At 34.5% G+C, this 15,433-nt stretch overlaps 2 protein-coding genes across 7 annotated transcripts in view; one reads left to right on the top strand and one right to left on the bottom strand.

Annotated features, from left to right (window-relative positions):
- Positions 1-13,515, top strand: part of LOC107273003 (kinesin-related protein 4) — a 15,877-nt gene extending 2,362 nt beyond the window's left edge. For 2 of the 6 annotated variants that reach the window (XM_015750767.2, XM_015750763.2), the window contains exons 2-17: positions 342-576; positions 664-898; positions 972-1,303; positions 1,453-1,570; positions 2,482-2,824; positions 2,997-3,231; positions 3,314-3,458; positions 3,559-3,654; positions 3,744-3,887; positions 3,964-4,083; positions 4,180-7,038; positions 7,168-11,238; positions 11,320-11,493; positions 11,575-11,768; positions 11,916-11,978; positions 12,727-13,515. In XM_015750767.2, coding sequence (XP_015606253.1) covers positions 342-576; positions 664-898; positions 972-1,303; positions 1,453-1,570; positions 2,482-2,824; positions 2,997-3,231; positions 3,314-3,458; positions 3,559-3,654; positions 3,744-3,887; positions 3,964-4,083; positions 4,180-7,038; positions 7,168-11,238; positions 11,320-11,493; positions 11,575-11,768; positions 11,916-11,978; positions 12,727-12,820 — 9,458 coding nt within the window. In that variant the 3' untranslated portion in view covers positions 12,821-13,515. Of the gene's footprint in view, positions 1-341; positions 577-663; positions 899-971; positions 1,304-1,452; positions 1,571-1,722; positions 2,233-2,481; positions 2,825-2,996; positions 3,232-3,313; positions 3,459-3,558; positions 3,655-3,743; positions 3,888-3,963; positions 4,084-4,179; positions 7,039-7,167; positions 11,239-11,319; positions 11,494-11,574; positions 11,769-11,915; positions 11,979-12,323; positions 12,488-12,726 lie in introns of those variants that run through there. The other 4 variants (XM_015750764.2, XM_015750766.2, XM_015750765.2 and 1 more) reach the window with 4 other exon arrangements.
- On the bottom strand, positions 13,377-15,433 carry LOC107273011 (protein Peter pan). Its single transcript, XM_015750791.2, has 6 exons — positions 15,179-15,433; positions 14,835-15,115; positions 14,547-14,757; positions 14,149-14,475; positions 13,715-14,048; positions 13,377-13,638 (listed from the first exon to the last, which is right to left on the bottom strand). The coding sequence occupies exons 1-6, from the start codon at positions 15,194-15,196 to the stop codon at positions 13,550-13,552; spliced, it is 1,260 nt and encodes a 419-aa protein (XP_015606277.1). The 5' UTR covers positions 15,197-15,433; the 3' UTR covers positions 13,377-13,549.

Here is a 15,433-nt window from a genome sequence, read left to right as displayed (position 1 = left end):
CAAGGACTTGGATTCTTGCGTTACTTTTTACATAGTTAAACGTTTCTGAAATATTAAATTTTTCATATTTTTTCTTTGGGATTGAATTTATCTTAATTCTGAATCGTATATGTTGACTGTTTTCTTGTCGAATTTCGAACAAATGTAAATAGAAAGGTATAGAAACCAGAGATGAACAAATTTATAAACTCATCAAATCGTTTAAAGTTTTCATGTAAAAGATAGAAGCAAAGAAAGCTTTGCCTTGGAAAAGGAAACATTACATGTGTTCTTCTACTATTGTAACATTTATGGGTCTGACTACATTCAGAACATTTAATGGTATATTTTTCCAATTTTAGATCACATATTTGATATGAAAAACACCAACGAAGATATCTTTCAGGCTGTTGTAAAGCCTATTGTTGATGCAGCTATAAATGGCTTTAATGGTACAGTGTTTGCCTATGGCCAGACAAGTTCTGGAAAGACATACACTATGATGGGTATAAAGGAAGAACCAGGGGTAATACCCTTAGCTGTGAACTATATCTTTGACGCAATTGCTAACACTGTAGGAAGAGAATTTTTACTGAGGTTTTTTTTTTTCAAATATAAACTTATGTACAATGATTTTTGAGATTCAGTAGACATGATTAATGGCTTGACATGGATTTTCCACAGGGTTTCATATCTTGAGATTTATAATGAAAAAGTGAATGATCTCATAGATAAGAATGGAATCGATTTAAAAGTACATGAGGATAATCAGGGTCAGATAATTGTGAAATGTAAAGAAGAAGTAGCTATCAGCCCTGACAAAATATTAACAATTATGAAAAAGGGTGAAAAAAATAGAAGAATCGGAGAAACTAATATGAATGACAGAAGTAGCAGAAGCCACACTATATTCCGAATAGTAAGTGCAGCATGGAAATTTGAATTTGACCCGAGATCATCAGTGGCTTCAATATTTGTCATATTTATTTTAGACTATTGAAAGTCGAGAACTTGAAGCAGCTTCGGATGGTGCTGTTAATGTATCTCAACTTAATCTTGTGGATCTAGCAGGCTCTGAAAGAGCGCGACAAACTGGTGCTACTGGTGAACGTTTTAACGAAGGGCGACACATTAATTTGTCTCTTTCATCGTTGGGGCTTGTTATTATGCAACTTAGTGATTCACAGGACAGAGAAAAATTTGTCAACTTCAGAGACAGTAAATTAACCAGAATCTTGCAAGCCTCGTTAGGTGGTAATGCTATGACAGCTATGATATGTGCAGTTACGCCTGCAGCAATAGATGAGACACAATGCACATTAGCGTTAGTACATAAACTACTGATTATAATATATATATAACTTATACTTATCTACACATTCTATATTTCTTTAAATTTCAAATTTCACTGGATCTCTACATTAAGCTGTTTATAACAAAGTATCATGTTAATTTTGAAAAAAATTTGTGTAGATTTGCATCCAGAGCCAAGAGCGTAAAGAATAAACCACAACTTAACGAAGTTCTATCCGATTCAGCAATGTTGAAGCGTTATGCCATTCAGCTAAATAAACTCCATGCTGAACTCGAGGTATGTAATTATTTTATTTGTTACCAGATATAAAAATAAAAATTGCAGTGAACATTAAATATATGAAATGTTCTATATTACACAAATCTTTGTTTCAATAATCGCGGTATACAACATATATATATCAACTTCACAAAAAGTGCGTAGTTGACAGTTTAAAGCCGACGATGCAAATACATAGTTGCTAAAGCATTATTTTATACAAAGTGCTTAGACATATCTGTGGTGAATTTAAGAAATGTTATCAATGCTTCTTGTTAGTTATTGTAAATTAATGTCAGTACGTTGAAAAACGTGCCAGCTTGCCAGGATATATAAATGCGCGTTCAAAGCTGTTCAAAGTATAAATCTACGAAGATACAATAGCATGTGGTTCCGTCCCCTCTTATTCTCTCTATCAAGGTCACATATCGTCACTTACCGAATATTCTGAATTATCAAAAGCCAATAATGATAATAGATTGTCTTTAAGATTCTTATAGCATAGTAACGTAGGCTCTTACTTAAGATAGCGACGAGTTTATTCCATGTGCGAAACGTGCATGTAAATTGAAACTCTGCAATACAGACATTAAATGACTGAACGCGTGACTATACTATTTGCTTAGTTGTTTCCGAAGGATTATCTAATTATGCTGTGCCTTTATTTCTTTATACAGCAGGTTAGTCCACTGATGAATTTTAAGTATCGTAAACTTGGTGTAACGTTTATAATCGGTCTCATTTTTCTTCGGTGCAGTTCATGTAATTTCGTAATTAAATTGAGGTACAATTCCGTTACACCCTTTATAAACGCATGATGATTCAGTTGATTCAGCTTAAATTTCTTTAAATCTTTCAGTTATATCTATGACACCTTTGCAGCTGTGTATAAGTTTGATATAGTCTAAAGTGTATGTATTATTATGCAGAAAGTGCGACAAGGTAATAGATGCGCTGAAGTTGAGGAAATGGAATCAAAGCTTCAGGAAAAAGAGCGGAGAAACCAATTGCTGGAGGAACGTATCGAACTTTTACAAACACGCATTATGTCCGGTTGTAGTACTAATAGTGCAAATCAGAAATTCAAAAGTGAAGCGCAGCGAAGACGAACTTGGGGAGGCTGCGGCACACTTCAACCGGCCACGACGACGTTCCAGTCAGCTGTTACACTTCCTACTATTAAGGAAACAGGAGAGTCGCCAGAGAAGGTTAGAAGAGATAAAATTAAAAAGCGACAGAGTATTATACAGTCCTCAGACATAGAGAAAGAGGGTAAGTGTTTTATCATCCACTGTGATTTTTGTATGTTTACTTTTTCATAGCTGTATTTTATTGTAGAGAAATGTATATTTACAATAATACGTGATACCAATCTTTGTCTATTGTATGCCTTATGCAATATCCATTTTGTATTTGATAACTCAATATGATCTTATCTCTTTAGATTTTCAGACGGAATTCACAGATTTCGAACTAGATCTCATAGAAAGTGAGAGACGATACGAGGCGGGACGATTGTCAGTAGAAAGTCTGGACTGCGAAGACGAACCTTATGTTACAAAACGAAGACCTGAGAATCGTGTAAAATTTTTGGACGATGTTACAATTCGCAGGATCAGTTGTGGAGATAATGCTGATGTTCCAATTAATAAAACAGTAATGCTAAGTCCACCAAAGAGGTAACATACGTACACTTCCGAAGTTCTTAATATTTTAATTAATTCTTCGGATCACGAAGTTAAACCAATTTTATTTCTTTAGCAACCTGCTTGAAGATTGTCCTGAAACGCCCAAGGAAGTTCTGCGGTACAGGATACATCATTTATCCTGCGAGATGAAAAGTCTTAGAGAATATGCAAATTCGGAGAAACAACGATTTCAGGAAGAAGCTACTGAACCTAAAAGCGTATGTACTTCGAAAGCAATTTTTATGCTATGATTTAATATTCAGAAATTATTTATAATCGATTAAACGATTAATATGTGTATTATATATTAATTTACAGGTGGAGAATAGTGATGATTTGAATTATTTAAAAAAATCTCTTGCCGATAGCGAGGCACTATATTTGGACACGATCAAGAAATATTCTGAACTTCAAGTTGGTTGATAATTCAATTTTGCAAGTGTACAAGTTAGAATTTTTTTTGGTTCGTTTTATCAATTCTAAACATGCATATATTTTTACAGAGCGATCATGAAGATCTACTGTTGACATATGAAACTGGCAGAAAGGAATGTGAGGAGCTTAAAGAGCAAGTCGAGTCTCTTCAGTCTATGCAGAAGCAATTTGGTGATATGGAAACTGAACAGAAACGTCTTAAAGCAGAAGTGGTAAGTTCTATATTGTAATTATTTTTTAATTAAATTGACGAAACTCTTTAAAAATGACCATAAATTGTTTTTGCAGAAAAAGGTGCAGAAAGAATGTCAAGATTTACAGAATAAACATACTGACACCTTATGGGAAATGGAATTGCTAGTGAAAAAGCACAAAACTCGTGAAGAAGAGCTTGAGAATTCGTTACAGGTTATTTTTCTTATCCCTTACAAAAAAATAGTTTATTTATTACATACTATTTTATCGTTTCAAACACTTACTCCTCTTTTTTTCAATGCTTTACAGGTGGCTTGGGAACAATTGAAAACAAAATCCAGCACCACAGTGACAGAGGATAATTCACTGACTATCGAAAATCACGGTATGAAGTCAAAAGTGGAAGAATTCAATACATTGATGAAAACTGTTGAGGAAGAGAAACGTTCCTTGGCTAAAGAAGTTGCTCGACTCTCTCAGCGGCCCACTCATGACGAAGTAACGTTATTACAACAGAAAATAGACAATTTGACAGTTCAAAAAATTGAATTGGAAGGTACTAATGAGGTTCTAAACGATAAATTGTCTGTTGCTGTCGACTGCACCCAATATCTCTCTGAAAAATACGCTGAATGCTTGTCGATGATACCGAATGATGAATCGTCGCCAGCAAAAGCAAAAGTTATTGAATCAAAGGTTCAAGAACTGACAAAGTTACTGAAAAATACCAGTAACAAAAGTATCAATTTACTAGGAAAACTCGAACGGCTTAAGGAATACGTAAATGAATGCATGACATATCATAAGACATCTATACTAATGAAAACGGAAGATGAACTTTCTACGAAAGTCGAGGAAGTAAAGAACTTTACTGATAGCCATGTTCAGAAGTCACGTGATTCTGTTTGTACAGAAAATATTAGGCATTTCATAGTGAAAACGGAACACAACGCGCAAGATGTTATTGATCACATGAAAGAACACGTACCGGAAGTATCTGATTTCTGTTCCAGCGTACAAGAGGAAAATCAGCACAATGATAAGTTACATGTTCTTGAACGATTGCAGGTGTTGAACGAACATCTGTCAAAAGAGAACTTGGAGATTAAGTCCAAGTATACAGAAACAATCGACAAGTTGACAAACTATGAGCATGTAATAGAGTTATTGAAGAACGACATTGATAAGCTGACTTTGAAATTAAAAGAGAAAGATACGGAATGGTCATTGATGAAGAGCAAAGTGGAAGAGCTTCAAAATCTTACGACTCAACTGGAATTATCTCCTGAAAAAGATAAGATTGACAGAGATACTAACAGGTTGTTGGAATTACAGACCCAATTGACAACACTAAAAAACGATTTAATTACTGCTGTTGCTGAGGTGAAACAGAAGGAGTTGGAGATTGGTCGTCTTAATGAAGCTATGGCAATGAAAGCCAACGAGGTGATAGACAATCTCAAGACTATCGATAGGATGCACCAGGAGAATCAAGACCTGCAAACGCATTTGAAAAATGTTATTGAATCTTCGACATTGCAAACTGCGTCTGTGCAAGAGACCATTAATAGTCTTGGGAAATTTGAGGAATCCCAACCTGAAATATCCTTTGAACAGCTTTACAGTCAATCGTTTAGTTCAGAAAAGGAAGCTCAGGAGAGTTCAGACAACTTCGACGAGGAACATAAAGCTTCAGAACTTCGAAAAACGTCAATGGACACGCAGTCAGTAACGAAGAAAAAAGTTTTTCATCAGACATCGGAACTGAAGCCACAATTTCTTGAACGAATTTCATATTCTAATGAATCGAATGTTAAAATTAATTCCAGTCTCAGTGATACCGGTGTAGAGACAGCATGTAATACTTCAAATATTCCATGTGAAGAAAATAGTGAACTCGAAGAAAAGTTAAAATTAGATCAAGTGCTAGCGGAGAATTCCGAGCTGAAGAATAAAATTGAACTCTTCATCCAGGAAGTGACGTTACACACTGCTGCTATAGCGGATTTCGAATCGTTCAAGACTCAAGTTGAAATAGATCTATCTGAGCGGGATAAGAGGATCTCCAAGATTCAAGCAGACAATGATAAATTGAGAGAACAAGTAATCATCATGCAAAGTGATAGAACAAAACTCGAAGGTGATAAATGTGCAATGGAAAAACTCATAAAGGAAAAGAACGAACAATTGCAGAAACTATCTAATTTAGAATCACAGCTTTCTGACATTGTCAATGAGAAAATGGAATTTGAGCGTATCTCTATAGAATTGCGTAAAGAGTTAACGAAGAAGAGTCAAGATCTCGAATCTAATGATATCCACAAGTACGAGAGTGAAATTCAAAACCTACAGAGTTACGTGACAAATTTGCAGAGCTTCGTGAAGAATGTGCAGAATGAAAACGATGAGCTTAAGAAACAACTACAAGAATTGCAAGAGAGTGCCGAAAAGACTATAGACTTAAAACAAAGGACAGAAGAATTAACAACTGCGGAGTGTACTCGAACAGAAGCAAAGCAACAGCTGGAAAGCGAATTGCATCAACAGAACGAAACGAAACTGAAAAATTCTTTATTGACCAGAGATACAGAGACCAGCACTGTAGCATCCCCTCATAAACCTATCCTTGACAAAACTGTTAAGACTGAAAAATCTCCTGAAAATGAAAAAGAAAGTAGTAGTATTTTTGCTAACGCCAGTTACTTCGAGAACATGGATACATCTTATGGACAGAATGAGTCTGATCTGGAAAATTTACCTGTTGACGTAGCTGATCTCTCTGTGAATGAAGACATCACAAAATTGAATGATATACCAACATTGAAGAAGCGGATTGAAGATCTGGAAGATCTTAACAAACGCTTAGAGACTGAGAACAAAATATTCTTTCACAAGGTATCCGATGACGACAGTTATGCTCTTGCGGATAAGGTACATGAACTAGTGACTGATAAAGCATCACTTGAAAATGATAATGCTAAGCTGACTAAGGATCTTCAACAGAAAATTGAGGAGTCTGATGAAATAAGAAACGACATTCAGAGTCTCAAGTGCGACATTGGGAAGTTTACAACAACGATACAACAATTGACAACAGAGAACATGGAATTATCCAATAAATTAAATGAAGAGACCAAGCATGCTGGAATACGGGAGTCAAATTTACAGGTAAGAATTTTATAATTAACAAATATCTGTAGAATTACCTTTTACGTAATTTTCATTATTTTTGCTTAGTATTATTTTTTTAATAGCTAATTTGCTTAGTTTTTCTTTTCAAATTTCTTTTTACTTTAGAAAACAATTGACGAGCTGTATCTTCGAATTTCAAATGTCGAGGAGGAAAAGACCAAATTACAAAATGATTTAGAAATTTGTTACGAACAGATTGGTATGTTACGTGCAAGAACACCAGTAGCTACCGAGGAGACGGTAAAAGCCAAGTTTGTCGAATATCAAAGACAAATTGATGAATTAACTATAGAGAATAATGAATTGTCATCTGACGTCATGGAAACGTTACAGGAATTGGAAGAAATTAAGGGAAGTAAAGTGTTGCTCTTCGATCATGATTGCCTTTACAAGCAGGATGCTGAGAAGTATACGAAGTTGAGAACAGAACATGATCAGCTATTGGAGAACATAATGAAGAAAGGCGAGGAACACGAAGCTCTGGTAGAAAAGTGTAGGGTCTTGGAGAGCAAGTTGGAGTTGTCATTGGAGAATCAAACTTCCGGTATCGCAGAATCGTCTGAGAGCAATTTGGAAATGCTGATAACGGAGAACAATAAGTTGAAGGGTGACATTATCGAGTTGAATAGTAAAATGACGATATTAACTGATGAAAATATGAAGTATTCAGAAAATCTGTTTGAGACCATGGAAAAGCTTGACGACACTCGGCGGGCCAGTTGTTTTAATGAGGAAATGTACCATTCATTAGTGATGCATGACGATGATGCTCGCGACACAAGCATAAAATTGACAACTGATGAAAGCGTCCAAACTTTAACGAACAATTATAATGACTTGCTGAAGCAATTTGATTATGTAAAGCGTTTAAATAAAAAGCTGAGTGACTTGAAGTTCAGTTCTTGCTCACATTGCGAGCAGCGACAAAGCTTAAATGAAAATCGTACAGCGTTAAAGCTTGAGGTGAAAAGTCTCAGTTACAAATTGGAGAATATGCAGAAGAAGTTTGACCAAAAGTGTGCGGATATTGAAGTGTTGAAGAACAAAACTAATGAAGACTTGAATTTGACCATTATGGGTGATATGACCTTAAGCGAAAGCTTACTCGAGTCGACGAATGTATCATTTGCCGAGGAAAAAGTTCAAGCATTGAATAGTGATCTTGAGAGATTAAAGGATGCCCATGACAAATTATCTGAAATGTACAAAAATAAGTGCGATGAGCTCGATAATCTTCAGGATACTAGTCATTGCGAAAGCTCATCGACCCACTCGAATAGCAACTCGTCTTATGGGAGCAAAAAAGACGCGAGAATCGAGAAAATGGAAACTGAAATTTTCAAGTTACAAGAAGACTTGCATAAGTTCAAAAAAGCTATTGCACGCGTGAGTAGTGTACTTCCCAAAATTAATAACGAGAAGGCCAATTTGGAACGCGAATTGGAGGCATTAGAATCCATCAGAAAAGAACTTGACGAAAAAGTAACGAGCTCGGAAATTCTTGCTCAAGAAGCTATTGAAAAGAACGTAGTACTGCAGGGTGAATTAGTTGACTCACGAAAAGAAGTGGATCAGTTGAATCAACGCGTGAAGGCAATGCAATCTGAAAAGTTGAATTTGGAAGTCAAAGTGGATACATTGACAGCCGAGAAGGAAACGAGCGAAAAAGTCATAGAGGAACTGAAAGTTTCAGTCTTTAAATTCACTGAGAAATGTATTGACCTTGTAGAAGAATTGGAAGCTATTAAGCAGGAAAGGGAAGCATTGATCAAAGATCAAGGTCACAGAGATAATAAACATAAAGAGATCCTGGATGCTGCGTTGAAGGATTGCAAAGAGCACACGATGAAAGAAGCTGAAAAGCAATTGAAGGAGCTTCAAGCAACTTTGAACAAGAATATAAAAGATAATGAAGAACTTGAAAAACAGTTGACAGCATTACAACTTGCTACATCAAAAGATACTGATAGCGCGAAGAAGATTCAAGATAATACATCAAAATTCTTAGCAGGTCCAGATTCTCGTAATTACACCGAATTGAGTACAGCGTATAAAAAACTTGTTGAGGAATGCAACGCATCAAGAATAAATATAATCAAAGAAATCAAAGCCCTCAATCCTAAATTTGATAGCTCGGAATACCAGGATGCAACAGTAGCCGATCTTCTTCGTATTCTTCTACAGACATTCCTCACCAAGGAGAAGGAAATAATACAGGCCTTACAGGATAATTTTGAAGAGGAGAAGAAGAAGCTAACGGACGAGAAGAATCAAAGTGAGAATGCCGAGGAACGAACGAAAAAATGGGCTAAAGAGTTGGAGTTTGATAATGATAAACTTCTACGTGACTTATCTGAAGAAGAAAATAATAATAAGAAACTCAACGAGGAAATTGACAAACTGAAGAACCTTCTAATCGAAACTAATTACGAAAAGGATTTATTAAAGTTAAAAGTGGAAAGTCTAATGACTGACCTTAGCGCTTTGCAAGCGGATTTTGAAACAAAGTCCAAGACTGATTTGAAGCAAGGTGAAATAATAAATGCTACTCAGGAAAGAGAAAGACAGGCACTCGAACAGATAAAAAGTCGTGAAGCAGAACTTCAATGTAGATTGAAGTTTGAAAAAGAAACTTACAATCAGCGTATCGAAGAACTCATTTGTTCATTAGAAAGTTACAAAACGAAGAACATGGATCTCAGGAGCAATGTCGAAGGACTTGAGGCAAATGAGAAGCAACTAAAGAATATCATTGACATGAAATCTAATGAATTGTCGAAACATTGTCAAACGATAGAAAAATTGAATAACGAAATAACGATCCTTACTGAAAACTGTGCTCAGCTAAATGAAGATAATGCACAGAAGGCACAACGCATCGAGGAAATTACTGCTATTGTTAAGAAGAAGTGTGATATGGCCTCTGAATTCAAAACCAAATTAGAAACTATAGCACCGGAATACGAGCTTCTGAAGGAACAGATAAAGGAGAAGAAGTTGATTGTCGAAAAATGTAGAAAGGATATGGATATACTTCAAGTGGAAAGTAAGAAGCAAGTTGATGCGATACAGGACAGTTGTAATAACATTTCAATAGAGTGCGAAGGACTGAAGAAGCAACTGGCTGAATTGAATAATAAAAACACGAGTCTAGTATGCCAACTACAGGCTGCGGAAGAAAAATGTGAGGAACTCCAAGAGTCAAACAATAAATTGACACAAAAGATGCGCAACAGTACAAGTAAGATTCAAGTGGAAGCTCGTATTGAAGAATTGCAAGACCAGATTGGCACTCTCAAAAATAATCTAGAGGGTGCAAGTAATCGAATAACAGAATTACAGGAAAGCAAGAATCATGTAATGAGAGAATTAGTTGAGCTACGTGGAAAATACGATATTTTGCGTCAAGAGAAAATTGATTTACAAAATAGTATGGCTTCGTACAAGTCAAAGCTAGGGGCTGCAGACTTAATTGAATTGCGTAGTAAGTACGAGACACTTTTACAAGAGAAAAGTAAGCTCGCTTTAGAAGTCGAGGGTAACAAATTATTGATCATGAAAAAAGACAAGGAGCTAATTCAACACAAAAATGAGATTTCACAACTGAAAATAAAAAATCAAGAATTGGACGACGAGATAGAAAATCAGGTTCTTGTAATAAATGATCAGAACAAGCACATTAACGAATTGACTGAGAAATTATTTGACAACAAAGAATGTATTCACAGCAACTGTGCCCTCAATACTAATATATCTCACGAGGAGCAAACCAAGAGAATTGAATCGTTAACGAGAATGACAGACATATTACGGAAAGAGAATGCAGAATTACATACGAAAATATTAGAGTTGGAGAACAAAACGGATACAATAAGTTGCAACAGCTCGAGGAGTGACAGTCCACTTTTTGAAAATAGTAGGAGGAAGCAGCGTAGAAGTGATCTCTTCAATCACAATCGACAATTAGAACCATTAATCGATCAAGACACTGATCCAATTCAAAATCCCAATTGCATGTGCAGCACCTTAAGAAAACAGATTCACGAGTTGGAGCTACAATTGGTATCTAAAAATGGTAAAATAGCAACGCTTGAAATACAAATTCAAAGTGAAAATTTCCCATACCAAAAGAAGTGCAAGGACTTGGAAGAAAATCTCCTGATCTTTAAAAACAAAGTAAGTAGTTTAATTAGTCTTGTAATTATATCCGATCTGTCACTACAAATATGTCTTCACAGTTATATTTCCCATTTATAGAATGCTGAACTGAAAATGGAAATCAAAAGACTAAACAGATCTTTGTTGAATACCAGTGTAAAAGATTGTGATGTTTGTCGTAGACGCCACATAAATAAACGTGATCGATCTACACAATGTACATCGCTTCCAGCAAAAACGTATTTCAGTAGCACAAGTAGTGGCATAATCGACGTAAGTAATTTTTTAAATAATCCAATACATTGCTCGTAGAATTCTCGAAATACAGAGATAAAAAATCTATCTATCTTACAGGAACACGTTAAAATTGAAAAATTAGAAAAAGAGAAAAACCTTATGAAGGACCTCTGTCGTTCACGATCTCGTCAGATAAATGAGCTTCAGCAACGAATCGAGGAATTGGAATCCAATAATGTTAACACCATCTCAAACACAAAGCTTTTGTCTACTCAAGACAAGTCCCAGACCACTGAACAATCTTCTCGATGGTGAGTGATATTACTAATTAATCTCGTAGCAGAGAAGTATTTACAAGTTTCCACGAAGCACAATTGATACTTTACGGATACTTTACGTACTGCTGGTTTGTTGTATACTTTTTATGATCGACCATTTCTTTTTTTAATTTCGTCTAGCATAAGACGACAGCTTTTATCTACTCAAGACAAGTCCCAGACTATTGGACAATCTTCCAGACGGTGAGAGATATTCCTAAGTAATCACATAGCAGAGAAGCACGAGTTTGGATTGATGCTTGGCACTACTATATGCTTTACATACTACTTGTTTGTTTTGTAGTTTCTGTGACTAATTATTTATTTTTTAAATTAATATACATCGTTCATTTAAATGCAGCGCGATTCTTGAGAGCTATATATATATATACATATATATATATACTGTATATATATATATATACTCACAAAATACTAATAATGCCCAGTAACCATAACAATACTTGATTTTGAAAGCGATATATTTTTAATGTTAATGCATTTCTAACAATAACAAGAAGTTAACTGCAATTCATTGTTAATCTTTAGTCTATAAGTTACAAAGTGGACGTGAGGAGGTCCAAGGGAGCGTATTTCCACAAAAAAAAAATGAATTTCAACCGTACTTTATTGGTATCTCATTGTGTTTATGGAGAGGATGTAAGCTATATTTTTTTCTAAATAAATGTACACAGTATGCTTTTTTTCTTCTATGCACCTGTTTTCAATGAAATTCATTCTCTCAATGCTTGCATGGTTTGGATCTTTTAATTTTAATACATGTATATTATATTTGTCACTTCACGCTATTCTCTTATGCATATGTTCAATACATGTTCACCACTAATTTAAGCATGAGCAAATTTACTATGTGCACTTTATTGCGTATAAGTATACAGTTTTATCAAGGCTCTTCTCTAATATTTTATCTGATTATTCATATTTCGAGCAGACCTATGAAAGAGAACATACCAGCAAACGTATTGGATGTTATATCAAGCACGTCTCTACAACGTAGCAGAAACATGTGGAGCAATTACCAATAAGTATAATTTTAACGAATTTTATGGCATTTATTTTCTTGAAAGGTTGGTGGAAACCAGTATTTGTGTAAATAATTTTACTTATATTTTCATTTACATAAGTCACCACGTGGCATCTTCAGAACGTCATTTTTGTATACTTCATTCTCATAATACAATGTAAGCAGCACCGATCGTGCAATTTTTTTCTAAGCTGTTTAAACTGATTTGAAAGTGATCGCAATATTTTTTATAATTAGAACATTCTTTGTACCACTTATTTAGGAATGCATAAAGAAAATGTATAACCAATACGTTTTAAGAAATTGTAACTAGTATTGTTAATTAGAAACTTATGATTGCGTTTCATACATTCATATATGAGTTCTAAACATTATGTTCCACTTAGTATTTTTCGTTTGAGTTTGATACTACTTAATAATGAATTACATTAAATTCCACCTGAAGCTCTAATTAAATGTAATCGATTAACAGTATCTTTTCAATTAAGTTATGCATTTATTGCTGCATTTCTATTTTATTTAATTTAGCACGTAATAAATATTATACACGTAAGACATAAGATATTTACAAACAAGATTTATTCGTACTTGTCATGTTAACATGACTGCGCCAATTACAGGTGCTTCATTATATCAATTACTACTGATTGTAATGTATTAAATCAGTATAAAATAAATTTGTTTTGTATTTTCTTATTTCTGTGTTACACTCAATGTGGTTAATCCTCTATTAGTGCTTGTCAACTTTTGGCTTCTTTGGCTTGTACTTAGGTTTGAATGATTTCGCCCGTTTGCCATTGAGATTTTTTTCGAATAAATCTGCAAATTTAAGAAATATTTAGATTACGATATTGTATTAAAATTAATTCGGTTTCATAAAATATAATTGAATAACCTTTGTCTGGTTCTTCTCCCACTTCTTCTCTGTAATATTGAGCATCGTCATCCTCATCTCCCTTACTTTCTTCGTAAACTTCCTTTGCCATTTTTTGCATTAGAATATCATTTTCTGTTCTCTTTTTCATTCCTTTCAAAGACTTTTCTTTATTCTCTTGCTTCTTCACTTCTTTCTTCTTCTTATTGTCCTCCTGAATTTTTCTTCTTTTTTCTTTAATTTTCTTCTTTTCCTCTCGGCGTTTCTTGATTTGAAGTTTCTCTTCTTCTGATTTGTGAATGTGCTCATGGAAGAGTACTTCGCCATCCAACAATCCATCCTCTACTTTCATAAGCTACGAAGGATTTATTTGAGTATAAATTTGATATATCATGGAACTAGCAGTACAGATACAAGATATGCTAAACGTAAATGCTATAGGTTTTTTTATTTACCTGCATTGTTAATCTTGGGCCTAATTCAAAGAGCTTGATTGCGCTTTTTCCACTTGCGTGATTACCTCTGGACGATAACTTTTGTGGTAATGTTACATGACTTGCAGGATCATCCTCACCTTCACTTTCAGACACCGTACCTTTTGTTAGGAATTCTGAGAAATCATCACATTTCGAGAGATTTGGAACTTTTGCTTGTACCAATTTTTTTACTCCACGTGATAATCCAACAGGTATTACTTTGATTGCATAGTGCCTAAAGTCAATTAATTTTGTCGTCGTATTGTAATTTAAGCAAACACAACGTCGTATCGTGCTAAGATTAACCTGTTGCAAAATAATTATTTCATTAACAATTGGCAATATCAATTAAGTGATTTACGATTATTAAAACCTACTGTTGTTAAATTAATAGTGGGAAACATATTTTGAAACATGGAGGCCATGACTTTTAGTTGCATGCCTTCTCCGCTGAAATTATTTAACACGATCAGTGGGGAATGCTTAAAAGCTTCTTCGAAAACCAACTGTTTCTTCAGTGTGGAAATAACATCTCTTGCTAGACAGAAACTTGAGATTTTAAATGTGAGTGTCGGACCCCTTGGTATTCTATAAATAAATAAATTTCTTACAGGTGCAAAAAATATTACAGTTAACAATACAATATTTCAATATCTATTTCTGACCTGCACAATTTTAAATACATCCCAAGCTCCGTTCTAGTGAAGATACTCATGTGAGTAACATGAAGCACACCAGCCACCGATACAAAATCCTTTATAGTATTACGTTTTCGTGCTTTTAAAGATGTAGCTGTAAACGGTTCCATAACTCTTCTAAAATCCTTTGTTAATTCAACGATATGTCCTCCTGGTAGACCTCGATGAATTATAAAAGAATGTGGTGCTCGTACTAAGTCTTCTGGTTCCTCCGAGTTAATTTGTTTATTGCGTTTAACGCATCGACCCTAAACAATATTACAATATATATTACTCATTGAAGACATAAAAAATATGTCATGTATGTTTACCTTTTTAATCCGACCCATGTTCTTTAAAAATGTTTTTTAAAGGTTAGGTTTTTAACCACGTGTATGTTATGCTACCGAGACCAAACTTATTCAAAAATACTTTATTATAAAAATTCTTTAGAAAAGAAATCCCTATTTACTGTAGATGCTAAATAATTGATGATATTCTTATGAAAAAATCAATAACACATTTTTATGATATGAACACTTAAAATTGCAACAGTTAAGTACTCTCTCAGGCTTAAAATCCAGCTG

The sequence above is a fragment of the Cephus cinctus genome, unplaced genomic scaffold (genome assembly GCF_000341935.2).
Source record: "Cephus cinctus unplaced genomic scaffold, Ccin1 Ccin1_scaffold1343, whole genome shotgun sequence".
In the NCBI taxonomy this organism is placed as follows: domain Eukaryota; kingdom Metazoa; phylum Arthropoda; class Insecta; order Hymenoptera; family Cephidae; genus Cephus; species Cephus cinctus.
This window is presented reverse-complemented; position numbering and strand designations above follow the sequence as displayed.

What these genes read in the sequence shown, in the direction of transcription:
- LOC107273011 (XM_015750791.2), bottom strand. An exon ending in ATGTATTTAAAATTGTGCAG is followed by an intron (nt 14,758 to 14,834) that starts GTCAGAAATAGA and finishes ATTTATTTATAG; the next exon opens with AATACCAAGGGGTCCGACAC. An exon ending in CCACTATTAATTTAACAACA is followed by an intron (nt 14,476 to 14,546) that starts GTAGGTTTTAAT and finishes ATTTTGCAACAG; the next exon opens with GTTAATCTTAGCACGATACG.